The sequence below is a fragment of the Lathamus discolor genome, chromosome 6, assembly GCF_037157495.1.
Source record: "Lathamus discolor isolate bLatDis1 chromosome 6, bLatDis1.hap1, whole genome shotgun sequence".
In the NCBI taxonomy this organism is placed as follows: domain Eukaryota; kingdom Metazoa; phylum Chordata; class Aves; order Psittaciformes; family Psittacidae; genus Lathamus; species Lathamus discolor.
In genome coordinates, this window is record NC_088889.1 from 91,146,722 (window position 1) to 91,161,721 (window position 15,000).

The 15,000-nt window shown below is 53.7% G+C and overlaps 1 protein-coding gene across 1 annotated transcript in view; it reads right to left on the minus strand.

Annotated features, from left to right (window-relative positions):
- PKD1 (polycystin 1, transient receptor potential channel interacting) overlaps positions 1-15,000 on the minus strand; it is an 88,615-nt gene that overhangs the window by 45,832 nt on the left and 27,783 nt on the right. Inside the window, exons 2-6 of the mRNA XM_065684893.1 lie at positions 5,169-5,240; positions 4,923-4,994; positions 3,658-3,827; positions 1,012-1,680; positions 535-718 (exon numbers count right to left, since the gene is read on the minus strand). Of these exons, the coding sequence (XP_065540965.1) occupies positions 535-718; positions 1,012-1,680; positions 3,658-3,827; positions 4,923-4,994; positions 5,169-5,240 (1,167 nt within the window). The remainder of the gene's footprint in view (positions 1-534; positions 719-1,011; positions 1,681-3,657; positions 3,828-4,922; positions 4,995-5,168; positions 5,241-15,000) is intronic.

Consider the following 15,000-nt stretch of genomic DNA (forward strand, 5'->3'; position numbering starts at 1 on the left):
CGTGCCACGGCGTCACGCATGGGACAGTCCAGCTCTAGTGCTGATGGAGCACAAGGTGAGCCTCAGGCACTGCCTGGCAGCCAAACACCCTCTGGACACGAGCACTCACCCTCAGCACTGCCCAGCCCTAGTCTGCACGTTCTGCTGCATTCCCAGATGGAAGCTCTGCTCCGCACAGCCCCGGCTCCTTCTGCTCCTGCACTTCTGCACCACTTCACATGCAGCCACAGGCACAAACGCTGGGTACAAGATGCCCACCAGCAGCAGTCCCACAGCTCCCAGTTCTCACTTCCAGCCTTTCTGCCCCATTCCTCTTTTTCCCTTCACAGCCTTTCAGCAAAGCAGCCAAGTGCAGCAAGGGCTCAAGCTCTGCTGATTCCTCCTCTCTGTTCAGCAGCCTCATCCCTGCCACCTCCCTGTACTCATCCTGGAGCCATGGCTCTCCCCCAGCCTACCTGCCTGCTGCCTCCCTCTGGACCCCTTTGCAGATGTGACCCCAGAAGACCTGTCCCTAGGAAACCCCAACCCACTTACCTGATGACATGAGCGACCAAGAAGCTCTGGATCTCGGGGCTGCTCACAAAAGCCAGCTCTCCATTGCCATGCTCCTGGCAGTGCTGCTGGGCCTCCAGCCACTTGGCCTTCTCCACCACCAGCTGATAGCAGTGGTTGTTGCCCGGGAAAACCAAGCCATCAGCGGGACACATGGGGTGAACCGCTGCAGAGGGGGAAGAACACAAGCACGATGTCCTTTCTATGGGTACACACCCCCCAACCCAACCTGGAGAGTGAAGCTCCAGGAATGTCAATCCTTCTTGAAGCTGATAAATCCCCTTTGGTGTTGAGGTGCCCTCTGCGCAGTCATGGGCAAAGGCAGTGCAAATCACTGCCTGGTCTGTCAGGGGAGCCAAGAGCACCCAAAGGCGTCATCCCTTGCTCCTCTTTAGGAAGGAAGGGGAAGGGAAGGCCCAGGAGCCAGTGCTCAGCATGCACCCATCCAACCCTGCTTACCTCTGCCCAGGTCCCCAGCCTCTGCAGTGATACCGTATGTCACCATGAGGCCAGTGCCACCTCTGTTGCGGATCCGGATGTCCAGGCTCTCGTTTGTCCTGACCAAGGAAGGACACTGCAGTTCTAACTGCTGGGGCGAAGCCACCACCTCGATTTCTGCCTGCACGTGTAACACCTTGGTGCCCACGACAACGGTGGCAGTGACGTTGTACTGCCCAGGGAGGGCATACGTGTGGAGAGCTGCATTTCCAGTGGTGTTGAGAACCTCTGCCTGGTCCCCAAAGTCCCACAGTAAAGTGCTGGCAGCAATGGGAATACTGATGTTGAAGAGCACAGCCTGGTGTAGGCTGTACCGGGGCTGGAGTCCTATGAAAGACACAGGTAACTGTGCCTGGAAGGGAGAGGGGATGAGTGCTGGGCCACCACAGGCCTGCCCGGACTCCTGCTCAGTGCAAAATGGCAAACAACCAGAGGAAGAGTTTGTTTCTTGGGCAGTACCACACAAACACTGCCCCTGGGCGCTGAATGCTCCATAGTCCTGGTCCTCAGCATAGCAGAGGGCACTGCAGGTCCCCTCGGTGAGGTTCCCAGGGTGAAGAGACGTGAAGAGGATGACACGCTCAGCCTCTTCGGTGCCGTTGCTTGTCAGACACGTTATGTATTGAGCTCCTGGGGGACAGAACACGAGATGCTCTTCCAAACCGACACTGGCTTGGTGAAACCCTCCAAGAAACACCACCCCGCACTGCTGGGAAAGGACGTCTCCTACTCCAAACGTTTCCTCTCCGAGCCTTGCCTGGGAGATCTCTAATCCCTCAGCAACGATTTCCAAACGCTTCCTGCTAATTGATGATGACGGAAACAACAAACCAGTCCCACGGATTTATGGAGCAGCAACACTCGGTAAATGAAAGGGCTCTTTGGAGAGCCTGACAGCCCCATGGGCCATGGAGCTGCTGAGCCTGACCCTCCAAGGAGCCCGCAGGACCAGCCACCAAGGAAGACCAAGCCAGGAGGTCCCTTGGCTGTAGCTTGGCTTGGGCTGGTGCAGAATGTTTCACTGCACGCTGCCTGGGGCTGCCAGCAACCCGTTAAGAACCAAACACACTTGTGCAGAGCGGTGCATGGGGGAAACACCAGCGGATCCTCCACCAGGCACACACTGGAGCTGGGCAGACACTGGAGTCTCCTTGTGGGGAGAGCCAAGGGCTTCTCACCTACTTGCAGGCACAATCTGGTGCTAGAAACAAGGGAAACTCACGCGGGCTGAGGGATGCACATGTATGTGCTCCTGGGAAGGATGCGCAGCAACAACACGCGCCTGGTGCAGGGAGCAGGAACACACACACGCATGGACACCCAGGCACATAGGACGATGGCAGCCACACAGCCCCGTTCTCAGAGCAGCAGCTCCTGCCCTTGAGTTGAATCCCCCTCACTGGCTTGCAGGGGGTGGAGGTTTCTCCATCCCGAGCCCAGAGGCAGGGCCTGGCCCCACAGAGCTGCAGTGCAGCTGGACCTGGCCTCCTCTCCACCCCTACCCACGCGACGCAGCCTGTTTGCTCCTCTGTTTCTGCTGGTTGCTACAACATCTCCCCCCAAACATCTCAACAGCTCCGGGTGATCTTCCCAGAGCAAATCCATCCAACGGCTCCCTCCAAACGTTTATTCCTGCAAATGCTGAGCCACTTCTCTTCAGAAAGGCCCCATGAGGAGGACCACGCCATGGGAACTGCCTTTTAACACCAGCCTGGTCATACCTCATCCCTGCCGGTCAGTAGCTGGCAGGCTGTCCCCAGCCTACTCCCATTACACTGAATTACCCTCACATTACTGCTTCCACACTCATTTTAAGTAGTTCGAGAAGGGAACAACTAATAACCAAGGGGAATAACAGTGCTGGTGTGATTCCCCTTGATAATGCCTGCAAGATGCTGCAAGGCTGTGGTAAGTTTGCTGGCGAATGAGGAGCAATGACCAGCCAGGATTTGGCCCTGTGGAGCTCTGCACTTCACCAGTGCTGGCTCCTTCAGCCCTCATCACTGAATCCTCCTGTCATGCACTAAAGGAGATGCCTGATGCCTGCCAGGGAGCACTCACTCTCCCTCCCTGTTACTCAGAGATCACTGCACATCCAGGCAGGATTAGTTTTCTTCAGGCTCCCCCTTCCCAACTTCCAGTTAAACACTGCCCAACGTTTCTCTAGGCAAGGCAGTGCGATAAATGCACCCAGGGCTGTAGATCTGTAGTGTTCATTCCACACTCCCCACCTGGAGCCCTGTCACCTGCATAGATTCAACTTGGCATCCCCTCAGGTCCCATCAACTTCAATGAGGTTGCACTGCTTAAAGTCAGGCTGTTAAAAGCCTGAGAGAATGAAAGCCTGATGCTGGAGATCACAGAGCTGGTGTCATCTGATGGCTGCCTGAAGCTTGGTCTCTAACACGTTTGTTGATCTCAGCCCTGGTGTGACTGACTCAATCCTTAAGGCATCAGGGTGCAGTCATGTGCTATCATTATTTGCTTAATTACATTAGAACTGGTGACTTGAGGTCTGAAGAGGCTGAGATGTGATCCCAGCTGCCCCTGGGCCCAGTGTTTCCATGGCTTTATCATTCCCCACCATATCCCGCGGTGTTTCCTTACCACAAGTAGCATTGAGGAAGGAGACGTGGAAGAGGGACAGGTTTGCCACCACAGGAGGGTGGGCACATCGCGTGTCTGACGCCTGCAGGACCTTCACCTTCCTCTCTTCCACCCACCGGGGCAACCAGGACAGTTTGCAGTCACAAACAAACGGGTTCCAACTTAGGTTTCTGCAGTGGGAGATCAGACACAAGTCAGGTTTTAACTTGCCACGTGCTAAGTGTTACATCCAGCAGCGTGCGGCTCCCTCCCTGCTCCCATGTGCGCCATCCACTCAACTGCTGCAGAAAGAACAGCGAGGGGAGTTAATGAATAGGGAATCAAGCAATAATTAACATCATCTTTCTAGAGGCTACAATTAGGCAAGTGCTCCAAGTGCTTTTTTAACTCTACAAGTAATTGTTGCAATTAGAAGCAAATGACAGACACAATCTTCTCTTTGAAAGAGCTGCCATCGAACAGCCACGGGGTGGAACGCAGCCTCGCCAGGCAGGGGCACTATTTACAGCCCCATTAGAAAAGAACTGAAAGAAGCAAATTGATGTGTCGAAAAAGAAACGCAAAGTCAAGGATAATCTTTCCATGTGGCAGCTTAATGAAAAGATGGAAACTTTAATTGCAGCTAAGCTGGATCCAAATTACAGCCCTTGGCACTCAGCTGCGCACGGGACAGAGATGGAAAGCTGTTTGTGTAGCTGATGCCAGCTGGGCTGGGCTGGACCCGGGATCTTCACACTGCAAGCACCACTTTGCTGGCCACATCCTGGGTCCTTTGTGTCCTTGCAGTGCCGCTTGCAGAGCTGAAAATGCCCTTTGTGTCCTGCCTTCAGGGAGAACGTGTGGCTGAGCTGTTTTCTGGCTTGCCAAGAGCGATTGCATGGGGTTAATCCTGTGGCTAATTCAGAGCACTCTGTGCTCTGACTTCATGTGTGTCTCCTGGAAATGTGTGGCTTCCCCTGGCCTCCCTTCACATAACTGCACAGATCTTAAGTACTTCTATTCAAAACCACTGTAGGCCTAAGAACTTGAATCACTAAGAGAAAACATCTTCAAGCGACTTAGACACTCGTCAGGGTCTCCCATATCGCAGGTCAGTGCCCGGTCTCTAGATGTGACCACACAGACAGGAACACTAAGTGTGACCCACTACCCTACGTGCCCCACATGTCCCCACGACAGCACTGCATCCCACCCCACGGGAAGGGAGGAGCTGCTTCAAGGAAAGGTCTACATAAAGAACTGGGAAACAAAGAGGATGAACTTACATTTCACTTAAATTAAATAAATTATCAAATATTCCATCTTCTAATGTAGAAATCTTGTTGTGGCTTAAATCTCTGTAAAAGAAGGGAAACGCAAAGCTCATCATGGTAATAGCAGGAGCCCATGTACTCATCAATATGGCGTCAGGCAAGGACAAGGCTTCCTTGTGCAACCCAAGCCTGTGTTCTGGGTACCAGCTCGGACGTGCACGGTGAGCTGGAGGGATGAAGGGCATGGGATGTACTCACAGTTTTGCCAGAGAAGTCAGGCTTTTGAATACGTGATCATCTAAACCACTGATCTTGTTATGGGACAGATCCCTGGGGAAAGAAAACACCATTTTCAGCAACTCCATTCTGTCCTTCCTCCATCACCAGACCTCCAAAGAGTCTCTCTGCAAACTGCACCCCAGGCCCCAGACTGGAAGGGTTTGGTGCTGAAGTGGAGAATTTCTCCCAGCCAAAGAAAACACTTTTAAAACTATAAAGCATTTGTTGCTCCAAGCTTTGCGCAAGGTGCAGATACAGATGAGGACTATCACTAGACACACAGCATCCCACAGCGTACATAGAATAACTACAGACGTGATAAATGCATCGGTAAAATGGATGGATCCTTTCAAAACCTATTCAGCTTTAATGTATGTTCAAAGAAGTAATTAAGAAGTTATCTGGAGTAAACAGTAATGAACTTAGAGGCAGATTTATGAGGAACTTCCAAGGCCACTTCTAGTGCCAAAGAACCGACTGTTAATAACACAACTGATGCGCTCAACTCTAATTTAAAGACCTTTTTGTCTCTCTTTGGAACAGCTTGAAAGGAAAGGAGAAATAACAACGAATATTTTCCATTTAAGCCCAGGTTACATTGTCCTTATGAAGGGAACCCTGGCTTAGAAACCTCTCATTGCTCCCTGTAACCCTGACAGCTCCAGCTCATCCAGAGCAGAGCTGTTCCTGTCTCCAGCCTGGCTCTTTGCACCCCACGTTCCTCCTCTTCATCTCAGTTGCTTAAGTAAGTTTTGCTGCTTGTTCCCAATAAACTTCACTCTTTGGTTTCAGATGAATCTCCTGTGGCCAAAACCTTCTTTTAGCAGCATCAAAACACTTCTCCCGAGCCCATGCACTGGTTATCATCCTTCAAGGATTAATGGCAGAGCTCCAGGGAGGCGGATGGGGCTGGATCTGCTGCAGCCCTGTCAACAGAGACGTTCCCTTCCCTCCTCTCTTCCCACCTTCTTTCCTACCAGCACATCCCGTACCTTCTCCTTGCTGCCTCACCTCTCATTTTTATCCTCACGCCAATTAATTCTTCATTTCATCTGATATTTAAACTTCATTTATCTGAATCAAAAGGATTCTGCCAACCTGGCAGGAAAATGATGTATGATTCCAGGAAGCTGGGGATAAGGAACAGGGATGGATGTCTCTTTAAAAGGTTTATTTTCCCTGATTTTGCCGTCCAGGGTTTCTTTGCCAAGCCAAGACTGGATTCAGAAGAGCTCACCAGCAACAGCATCAGAGAAGGCCAAGAAATGTGCAAAATAAAAGCTCAATAAATACACTTAAAAGAAGGATTCTAGCACAAATATCTGGTCAAGACAATATTCCTTTGTCTCGGGGTAGGTGGGACAATAGTTACAGCACACAGAGCATCCTTTGCTGGAGCACCACGGACCACATGGCAGCCACATTCTGCACAGGGACATTACAGTCACCTCTGGACCCCCTTCCAGCTCCCAGTTGCAAGACAAACCCAGAGACAGCTTGGACCGGGATCCCAGCTGCTGCCAGGCAGCTCCGGCCCTTCCTCAGGGAAGCTTCTGCTCTGCTTCTCCTTGAGGATGTTCTGTGAAATGCATTCCTCTGCCCCTGCACCTCCTTGCATTACTTGACCAGCTTTGGGCAGGACCAGACCATTAACTTGTTCCCTTTCAGGGAGACCAGTGCAGCTCTTTCTCTTCTTTGAAACACCTGGCAATAACCCATTTAGGTTTTAGGCAGCACCTCAAGGCAGAAGGAAAGGCTGTTTCAGCTCGGATGCCTTCTTGCTCCTTGCCCCAGACAAGAGAGCTCTCCAAACCAAACCAAACCAAACCAAACCAAACCAAACCAAACCAAACCAAACCAAACCCAAACCATTCTGATGCTGCAAACCCAGGGCTGTGCCGTTTCCAAGAGCCTCATCAAAAGTGCTGCTTGGCTGCATGGTGAAGCTCTCACCATCACAAGTGAGCACCTGAACCATGCAGGGTACTGGGATACCCAGCTCCAAGCCCCACCACCTTCTCTGCACCCTCGTCTCCATCTCTGCCACTTTGCTCCTTCTCAAGGATGAAGTGAAGAACCCCAGCAGGGCAGGCCTGCTCTTCTAAAGCCCTCTACCATAATAGCAGGGCTGGTCCTGAGCCTTCCCCAGCCCTTCACAAACATCCCTTACAATTATGTCATTATTCTCCTCAGGTAAGTAAAGACCAAGACCCCAAATCCTCAGCTCCTGGGTCTCAGTCACCTTCATTCCTACCCAAGAGCAGGACCAGGGATGACCGTGACCTGGTATCTGCTGCAGGAACATGCACAGAGCCAGAGCTGCTCCCACCACCAGGTAGAAACTGAAACACAGGCAGCAATTCCCTGCTCAGCACTGCTTTTACACAGTGTGCAGGACTGACACTAGATGTCACTGCCCACTGAGCAGCATGCGCAGGGAAGCAGCTCCTGGTGAACAGGAGTGATACAGGACGGAGGATGCAGGATGCCCGGTGCTGGGGATGCGGGCTTTGCTCAGGAAGGGCCAAAAGGAGCTGCCCCCTTTAAACCAGTAAGTGACAACCCTCAACCCTCTGATCTGCTGCTTTGTGTGGCCAGGGCAGCTTGTGAAGGTGTCAGACCACTCAGATGCACATCTCTGGGGTACCAGTACTACCATGCCCATCATGGGGCATAGAGGGCTCCCATCCCTTCTTCCTCTTCTCCTGCTGGTACACTCGGCTGTCATTCTGCACACACACCACCGAGCTGATGCTGCCAGATGTTATCATCTGGGCTCACACATCTGTCCTGCACCCTCTACTGTCCTCCAGCACTGACTCACCAGAGGAGCTCCACCAGCGGGCTTCAAAGGAGAAAGCTGGGGCTCAGTTCCCAGAGGCTGGGAGATGCTCTGAACCCTTGGAGCTGTAACTAACCCAAGCTCTGCCTGCACCCAGGCATTCTGTCACTGAACTACAACTCACACACTTCCTAAGGCATCCCAACACCTTGACACTCCCACCTTCTGCCTTCCACAGCCTGAGCTCCCATCAGCACCGTAGGTGCTGCTGAACTCCATCCAGACCACGCGCTAGCTGGCACCCCACCAGAGCCCAGCTCCTTTGCTATTTTCTACCCTTGTCTTCACGACCTGATGAGGAACTGGTGTAAAACCTCCCAGCTTTCAGCTTCCCCAGAGCCTGCAAGGGGAGCAGAGCTCCTGTTGACAGCCTGGAGAAGCGAGGACCATGGTGGATGCCAGCGCCTGCCACCTCCAGCCACGAGTCACGGAGCGGGGCTCCCGGCTTCCTGCTTGCCTTCTCCCTCTCCAGCCTGTACGGAAAATCATGCTATGCCTTCCTGGCATGGGAAAGATGGCTGGGAACCAAGCTAGGCTGCAAGGGGAAAAAGCAGAGCTCAGGAAACAGTGAGCAATAAACCTCAACGCAACCGGCTGCGGGGCTGAGCTCAGCCTGCCGGTGCCACAGACTGCCACGACTGTGTTTTCCCAGCCCACTGCCAGGCTGGAGGAAATTTGGAGCAGGTTCAAAGCAGGCTGAAGCCAGCAGAAAACAAGGCTGCCCATTGAAGCGCTCAGCACACGCAGACTGCTGCCCTCTCCATGGGAGGAAAGGAAACCGGAGCTCACTGTGCCACCGGGGATGCTGAGAACACTCTGCGCTGCCTGGAAAGGGGCAGCTATGGGCAAGCGCATCCTGCCTCAGCTTCCACACCTGTAAAAGGGAGCCGTGTAATGCCAGAGGCTGGGAGAGCTGGCTCACACTCTGTGGGACATGGGGCACCAAACCCCATCACCAGCTACAGCACAGAACAAGAACTGAGCACCAGATGCCTCACAGAGCTCCTCTCGCAGCTCCCCATCAAACACAGACACCTTTAACCCCCATGCCTAGCAAAGGAAGGTTTGAAAACACTTCTGGAAGCAGAGCTGGGGAAGATGAAGCTTGGGATAAGGGAACATTCAGTAATGAGGGTGTCAACCTGAGCCTTGGGAGCCTTCAGCTCCATCGCAGCTCTGCTACCAGCTCCCTGTGTGATGCTGCATGTGCCGCACGGATAACAACAGCCCATCCCACCGAGAGCATGGGGATGGATCAGTCTCAAATGCCCCTGCAGATGGGGTCGGGTAAGTTCTGGGGGTAAAAGCGTGGAGCACTGGTGTTCCCTAGCATGGAGCTGAAGTGTGTGCCCTGTGATGCCCAGCAGCCGGGGGGTGATTCCTGCAGCTCTGTGCGGCGCTGGACGGGCTGGTTCTGGTGCTCTGCTGGGTTTCTCTCAATAGCACAGAACATCTCATGTCGAGCGGAGTACAGCGCGCCTCCGCCTGCCAAGCCTGATGTCATGCTCCCATTAAGTCATTTGTGGGCCCGCTCTGCCTTCATCGCACTAAAGAGGGGGGGAAGGGAAGGGGAAGGGGGGCAGCGCTGGTTTGTGCCTTCCCAGCCCTTTTGGTGCATGGAGCCCGGCCAGAACAGTAATGGGAAAAGCATCCACAGACGGGGAGAAGCGTCTGTGTGGAGAGGAGCTGGCACGAAAGCAGCTCCAGGTCTGTAACCCACGATAAAGCTCACAGTTTGGGGGGGTCAGTGAAGCTCCAGAGGTGCAAGGGGATGGTGACAGCTTGGATGCAATCAGATTCCATCCAGGCCACTAAGGAGCCTGCAACAGTACAGAGGGATAAAGCATCTCTAAGCTGCAGCTCTGCAGGGAAGGCAGATGCTTTCCTACCTCCCATCCCATCTTCCTGAGCTGACATAGAGGACCTGCCGCAGGGAGCAGCAAACTGCCCAAGGGCCACGACACCAGACACTGTCTTACGTGTTACCATGGCAAACACTCTTCTAGCCTCCAGCAGTAAGAGGCAGCACGGTGCCCCATGCAGCTAGTACCGCCTGATGCACAGAACAGACTTTCCAGAGAGCAGGAAAAACCCTCCGTGTTTTAACAGGCTTGAGCCAGGAAAAAATAAAGGGGTTTGCTGATGCGATTCCTTGTTTTCTACGCCTTTTGGCTTGCACCTCTCTTAGGAAGCACAGTAGAAGTAAGAGCGCTTGTGTGCAGAGGGGGAATAGAGGATCTTGCACAGGGGCAATGGAAATCTGAAAACCCATGGAATGTTCTGCGCGCCAGACACGAGGCTGTGGTCCTGCACTGGCTGGCAGGAACAGTCTCAGCAGCTCTCCTCATGATGATCTCTCTGACTTTCCACATGGGCAGGAGAGCAACAGCATATGGAGATCTTCATCACCAGCTACTGGTTTGAATCGCATCGAAGCAGGGATTTTCCAAGGCAAAGGGATTCCAGCTCCACCACACATCCCCTCCGAGAGCTGCAGTTGAACATGAAGAGGGGCCTTTCGCTGGTGGGTTTCACCCCTTTTCTTCCCAGAGCCACACAGCAGTGGGTCACTGTGAACGGATGCATCCCAATCCAGAGGAGCTGCATTTCATCCCTGTGCCCAGGACTCCGCTGCAGAGATCAGCTTCTAAAGAATCCTAGAATCATGGAATGGTTTGGGTTGGAAGGAACCTTAAAGCTCATCCAGCTCCAACCCCTGCCACAGGCAAGGACCCCTTCCACTGGAGCAGCTTGCTCCAAGCCCCTGTGTCCAACCTGGCCTTGAGCACTGCCAGGGATGGGGCATCCTGTTAGGGAGCGGATGCAGGAGGTGGAGGGATGTGCAGGAGAAGGCTCAGGGAGAGCACAGAGCACCCTCGTCTCCCGGAGGCTGTCACACCACAGTGACAATGTGCTTGTTCATTCTGAATTGATGAGTGTCAGCGCTGGCCAAAGCCTGAGCTCCCTCTCCGAGGAATTTGCCCCAAAAGACTCCTTCATAAATATTCATCTCAAAATGAAATGTTTTGCTTCCCACAGCAACATCTTAACTGTTGATAGGAAAATGCAAGGCATGGATACAAGGACACAAGCGGACAATGTTCCGTACACTTTGTGCTCTCCGGGGAGAACTGCGAAGCACTCACACAGATGCCCTTGCAAGACACGACAGTAAGTTAGAATCATAGAATGATAGAACAGTTAGGGTTGGAAAGGACCTCAAGATCATCCAGTTCCAACCCCCCTGCCATGGCCAGGGACACCTCACACTAAACCATCCCATCCAAGGCTTCATCCAACCGGGCCTTGAACACCGCCAGGGATGGAGCACTCACAACCTCCCTGGGCAACTGATTCCAGTGCCTCACCACCCTAACAGGAAAGAATTTCCTCCTTATAGCCAATCTAAAAGTTGGGGTTTGACACAAAGCAGACCCAGATGTTTCAGGTTCTTCCTGATCCCACCAAGAAGCAAGTGGCACAGGGCAGTGCAAAACGCTCCCTGAGTGCCCTGCAGTGGGCTCAGGGCGGAGCTGGGCAGAGGGTGTCTGTGTCCCTGCTGGCACCTGAGGAAAGGGGGTGTGAGAGCCTCTGTGCCCCCACCACCACGGTCACGGCATCCCCACCACTGCCAGGGCATCCTAACTATGTCCAGGGCATCTCCACCCAGACAGGGCATCCCAACCACGGCCAGGGCATCCTCAACACAAACTGGGTGTCCCAACCACAGCCAGGGCATCCTCAACACAGCCAGGGTGTCCCAACCACAGCCAGGGCATCCCAACCACGGCCAGGGCATCCCAACCATGGCCAGGGCATCCTCAACACAGCCAGGGCATCCCCACCACAGCCAGGGCATCCTCACTGCAGCAAGGGCATCCCAATCATGGCCAGGGCATCCCCATCACAGCCAGATTGTCCCAGCCACGGCCAGGGCATCCCCACGCTGCAGGTGGGAGCTGTCTGCAGTGCAGCCCAGACTCCACAAGCAGTTCCCTGGATCCCTGCAGCCAGCAGCTTTCCGCAGACTTTCCCAAATAAGGGTATAAAGCCGGAGCAGGGATGCAGCCACTCGAACAAAGGGGACACGTTACCTCATGGGGTGACGTTATGCTCTGGCAGGGCCGGACTGCAGGCGATGGCATCACGCTGCGTCCCGCTGTCCCGGCCAGGAGCTGTCTGACACAAGAGGCTCAGCCCCCAGTGCTGCCTGCACAGGGACCTGCAGCACGACTCACTTTACACGTTGTTCTTAGGCTGCAACTGACTTCATCTCCTCATTCCCAACCCCAAAACACGGAGCCAAAGGCGAGGAGGGCACTGGGGAGTTACCAGCATCCTCCTGTGCTGGTGGAGGTCAGCAAGAGCGCTCCGGTGGGATGAGGAGGTGGCTACAGGGATGGCCACTGGTATGAGAGAGGCTTTTCACACCGTGTCCCACCTCCTGAGCCACCAGGCACTGACTGGAGCTGGCGCTGGATGTGGTCCTCCGCTGCCAAGAGGTGACTCAATGTGGCACAAAGTAAGGCTTCAAGCATCAGGCATCACCCAGCACTGTTCTGCCTCTGCAACACAGAACCCTAGCATAGCTTGGGTTGGAAGGGACCTTCAAACATCGCCCTAAAACATGAGAGCAGGGAAGAACTTCAGCCTTTGGAAAGCAGCAGCCCAAATATTTGAATGAAGTTAATGCCTATAATCAGTGCTGCACATAAACAGGCTCTATGCAGCTCCATCCAGCTAAATGTCAGCCCTGGAAATACACGTTTGTCTCATGGAAAGTCTGCAAAGAAACCAAAGCTGTGACAAACCCCAGCATCATCCCAGCACACGTGGCAGAGCTCAGGCAGCCCAAATCCAGTGCACTTTCCATGCAGATACCCACTTCTCCCCCACAAAAAGGCACCCATCCAGGGAGCCCCATGCCCTGTGGCACTGCATTCCCACACACAGCTCCCTCCTCTTCCAATGCCCAGCTCTGGTCTCCTGAAATCCCCGAGTGCTCCCAAGTCAGCATGATTGGAGCTCAGGGTGATTTCATTTTACCATGCAAAGTGAGCGCTCTGTAAGCTGTAATTTAGGAATTACACAGCTGAGCTGCTAAATGCTTCATCTTCCTCACTCAAAGTGAAGGGTTTTCAATAGATCTTAAGGTATTATGGATACTAATTCACCATCACGACAAGGGGTGGAGCAGATCATCTTTGGATCCTCATCTGGTATTATTCTATTTGCATTTATTTTCCTGGGAGGCCTCTGCCTGGACAGGCAACCTCTAGGGATGTTATTTCTCCATAAGAAAAAGCCATAATGCCATGTTTCCCCAGCACCATCACTTCTGAAATACACAACAGACGAGAGCCACCACAGGCAAGGTCTGCAGCATGCAGGAGGCTCTGGATGCTCTTGAACAGGTAACAGAGAAGCATCATTGAGGAGCTGGAGTCAAGAGATGCAGAGTACTCCAGGGAAGCCTTCTCCAAAGCACACATCCAGATTGCAACACTGATACAGTAGGAAAAAATATCTACATGGCTTATTCTTTGGAAACCTTCTGGGGCATTCCTGGTTTGTATCCCAAAAGGAACAGCGGAACAACCTGCACATCAATCAAACACGAGAGGCCACCTGATCATTGAGTCATGCAATCCCAGCCTGGTTTGGGTTGGAAGAGACCTTAAAGTCCATCCAGCTCCAACCCCTGCCACAGGCAGGGACCCCTTCCACTGGAGCAGCTTGCTCCAAGCCCCTGTGTCCAACCTGGCCCTGAGCACTGCCAGGGATGGGGCAGCCACAGCTTCTCTGGGCACCCTGTGCCAGCGCCTCAGCACCCTCCCAGGGAAGAGCTTCTGCCTGAGAGCTCAGCTCAGTCTCCCCTCGGGCACGTTCAAGCCATTCCCCTTGGCCTCTCCCTACAGGCCCTTGTCCAAAGCCCCTCTCCAGGTTTCCTGCAGCCCCTTTAGGTACTGGAATTGCCCTGAGGAGATCTGTGAAACCCTTTATGCCCCTCCCTTGAATCCGGAATGCAAACCAGCTGAGATAGAGTGAGGCTGATAAGGCAGGATCAGACCAAAAGCAACCTCTTCAGAGAGTTGGGAAATACTCCTCCCATTCCTCACACTGGGAGAACAGTCTGGACGGTGTCAGGCTCCACACAGCACCAGCAGCACACAAACAAAGGGAAAACGAAGCCATAAACCAGGAAAACACCTTGGGGTTCATGAGGGACATCCCCCAACAGCACATGGCAGGTACACATCCCACAAGAGGGAATCCTGGCTCCAAACCAGCGGGAGAACAGATACAGTCTCACGGTCAAACAGCATCACCACATCCCTGTAACCCTCTGGGTGCGAGAGCGGCCCAGGGTGAGCTCCAGGCTCTCACCAACCCCCTGCAGCACAAAGCATGGGATAAGACCTAAAAACACAGGGAAAAGAGCAGGAAGACTCCCCCAGGTCCAGGCCTGGCCATGTGTTAATGACGGAGAACAACTCTGAGCCACATGCTGCAGCACAGCTTGTGCTGGGGAGATGCTGAGCCCCTGAACTGGTTTTCTCCTTCTCCAGGGAGAAAACACTGGGATTGGGGCAGAACTTGGTTTCAAAACAGCACAAAGTCAATGGTGCTGCTCTGTGAACACAAGGATGCTGAGCACAGCCACAGAGCTCACAGCCCACTGCCTGCACCAGAGAGCCCACAAACCAGGGCAGCGTGGAGCAGAGAGGAAAGGGCGGCACGGTCAGGACCCCAGACCTGGCCGAACCACGGCTGCAGCACAATCCCGCCTGCGTTTTCCTTGCGATCCTGGTGTTCTGTCTGCTCGCCGGGGCCTCCTCAGCGAGGGACGGGCTCTCCAGATGTTCTGAAGCTCTGGGACCTACTCAATACCCGAGCCAGTGCTGGGGACGGGGGGAACGGGACACAAAGCCCTTCCCTGCTGGCACCAACACAGAGCAAGAATGACTC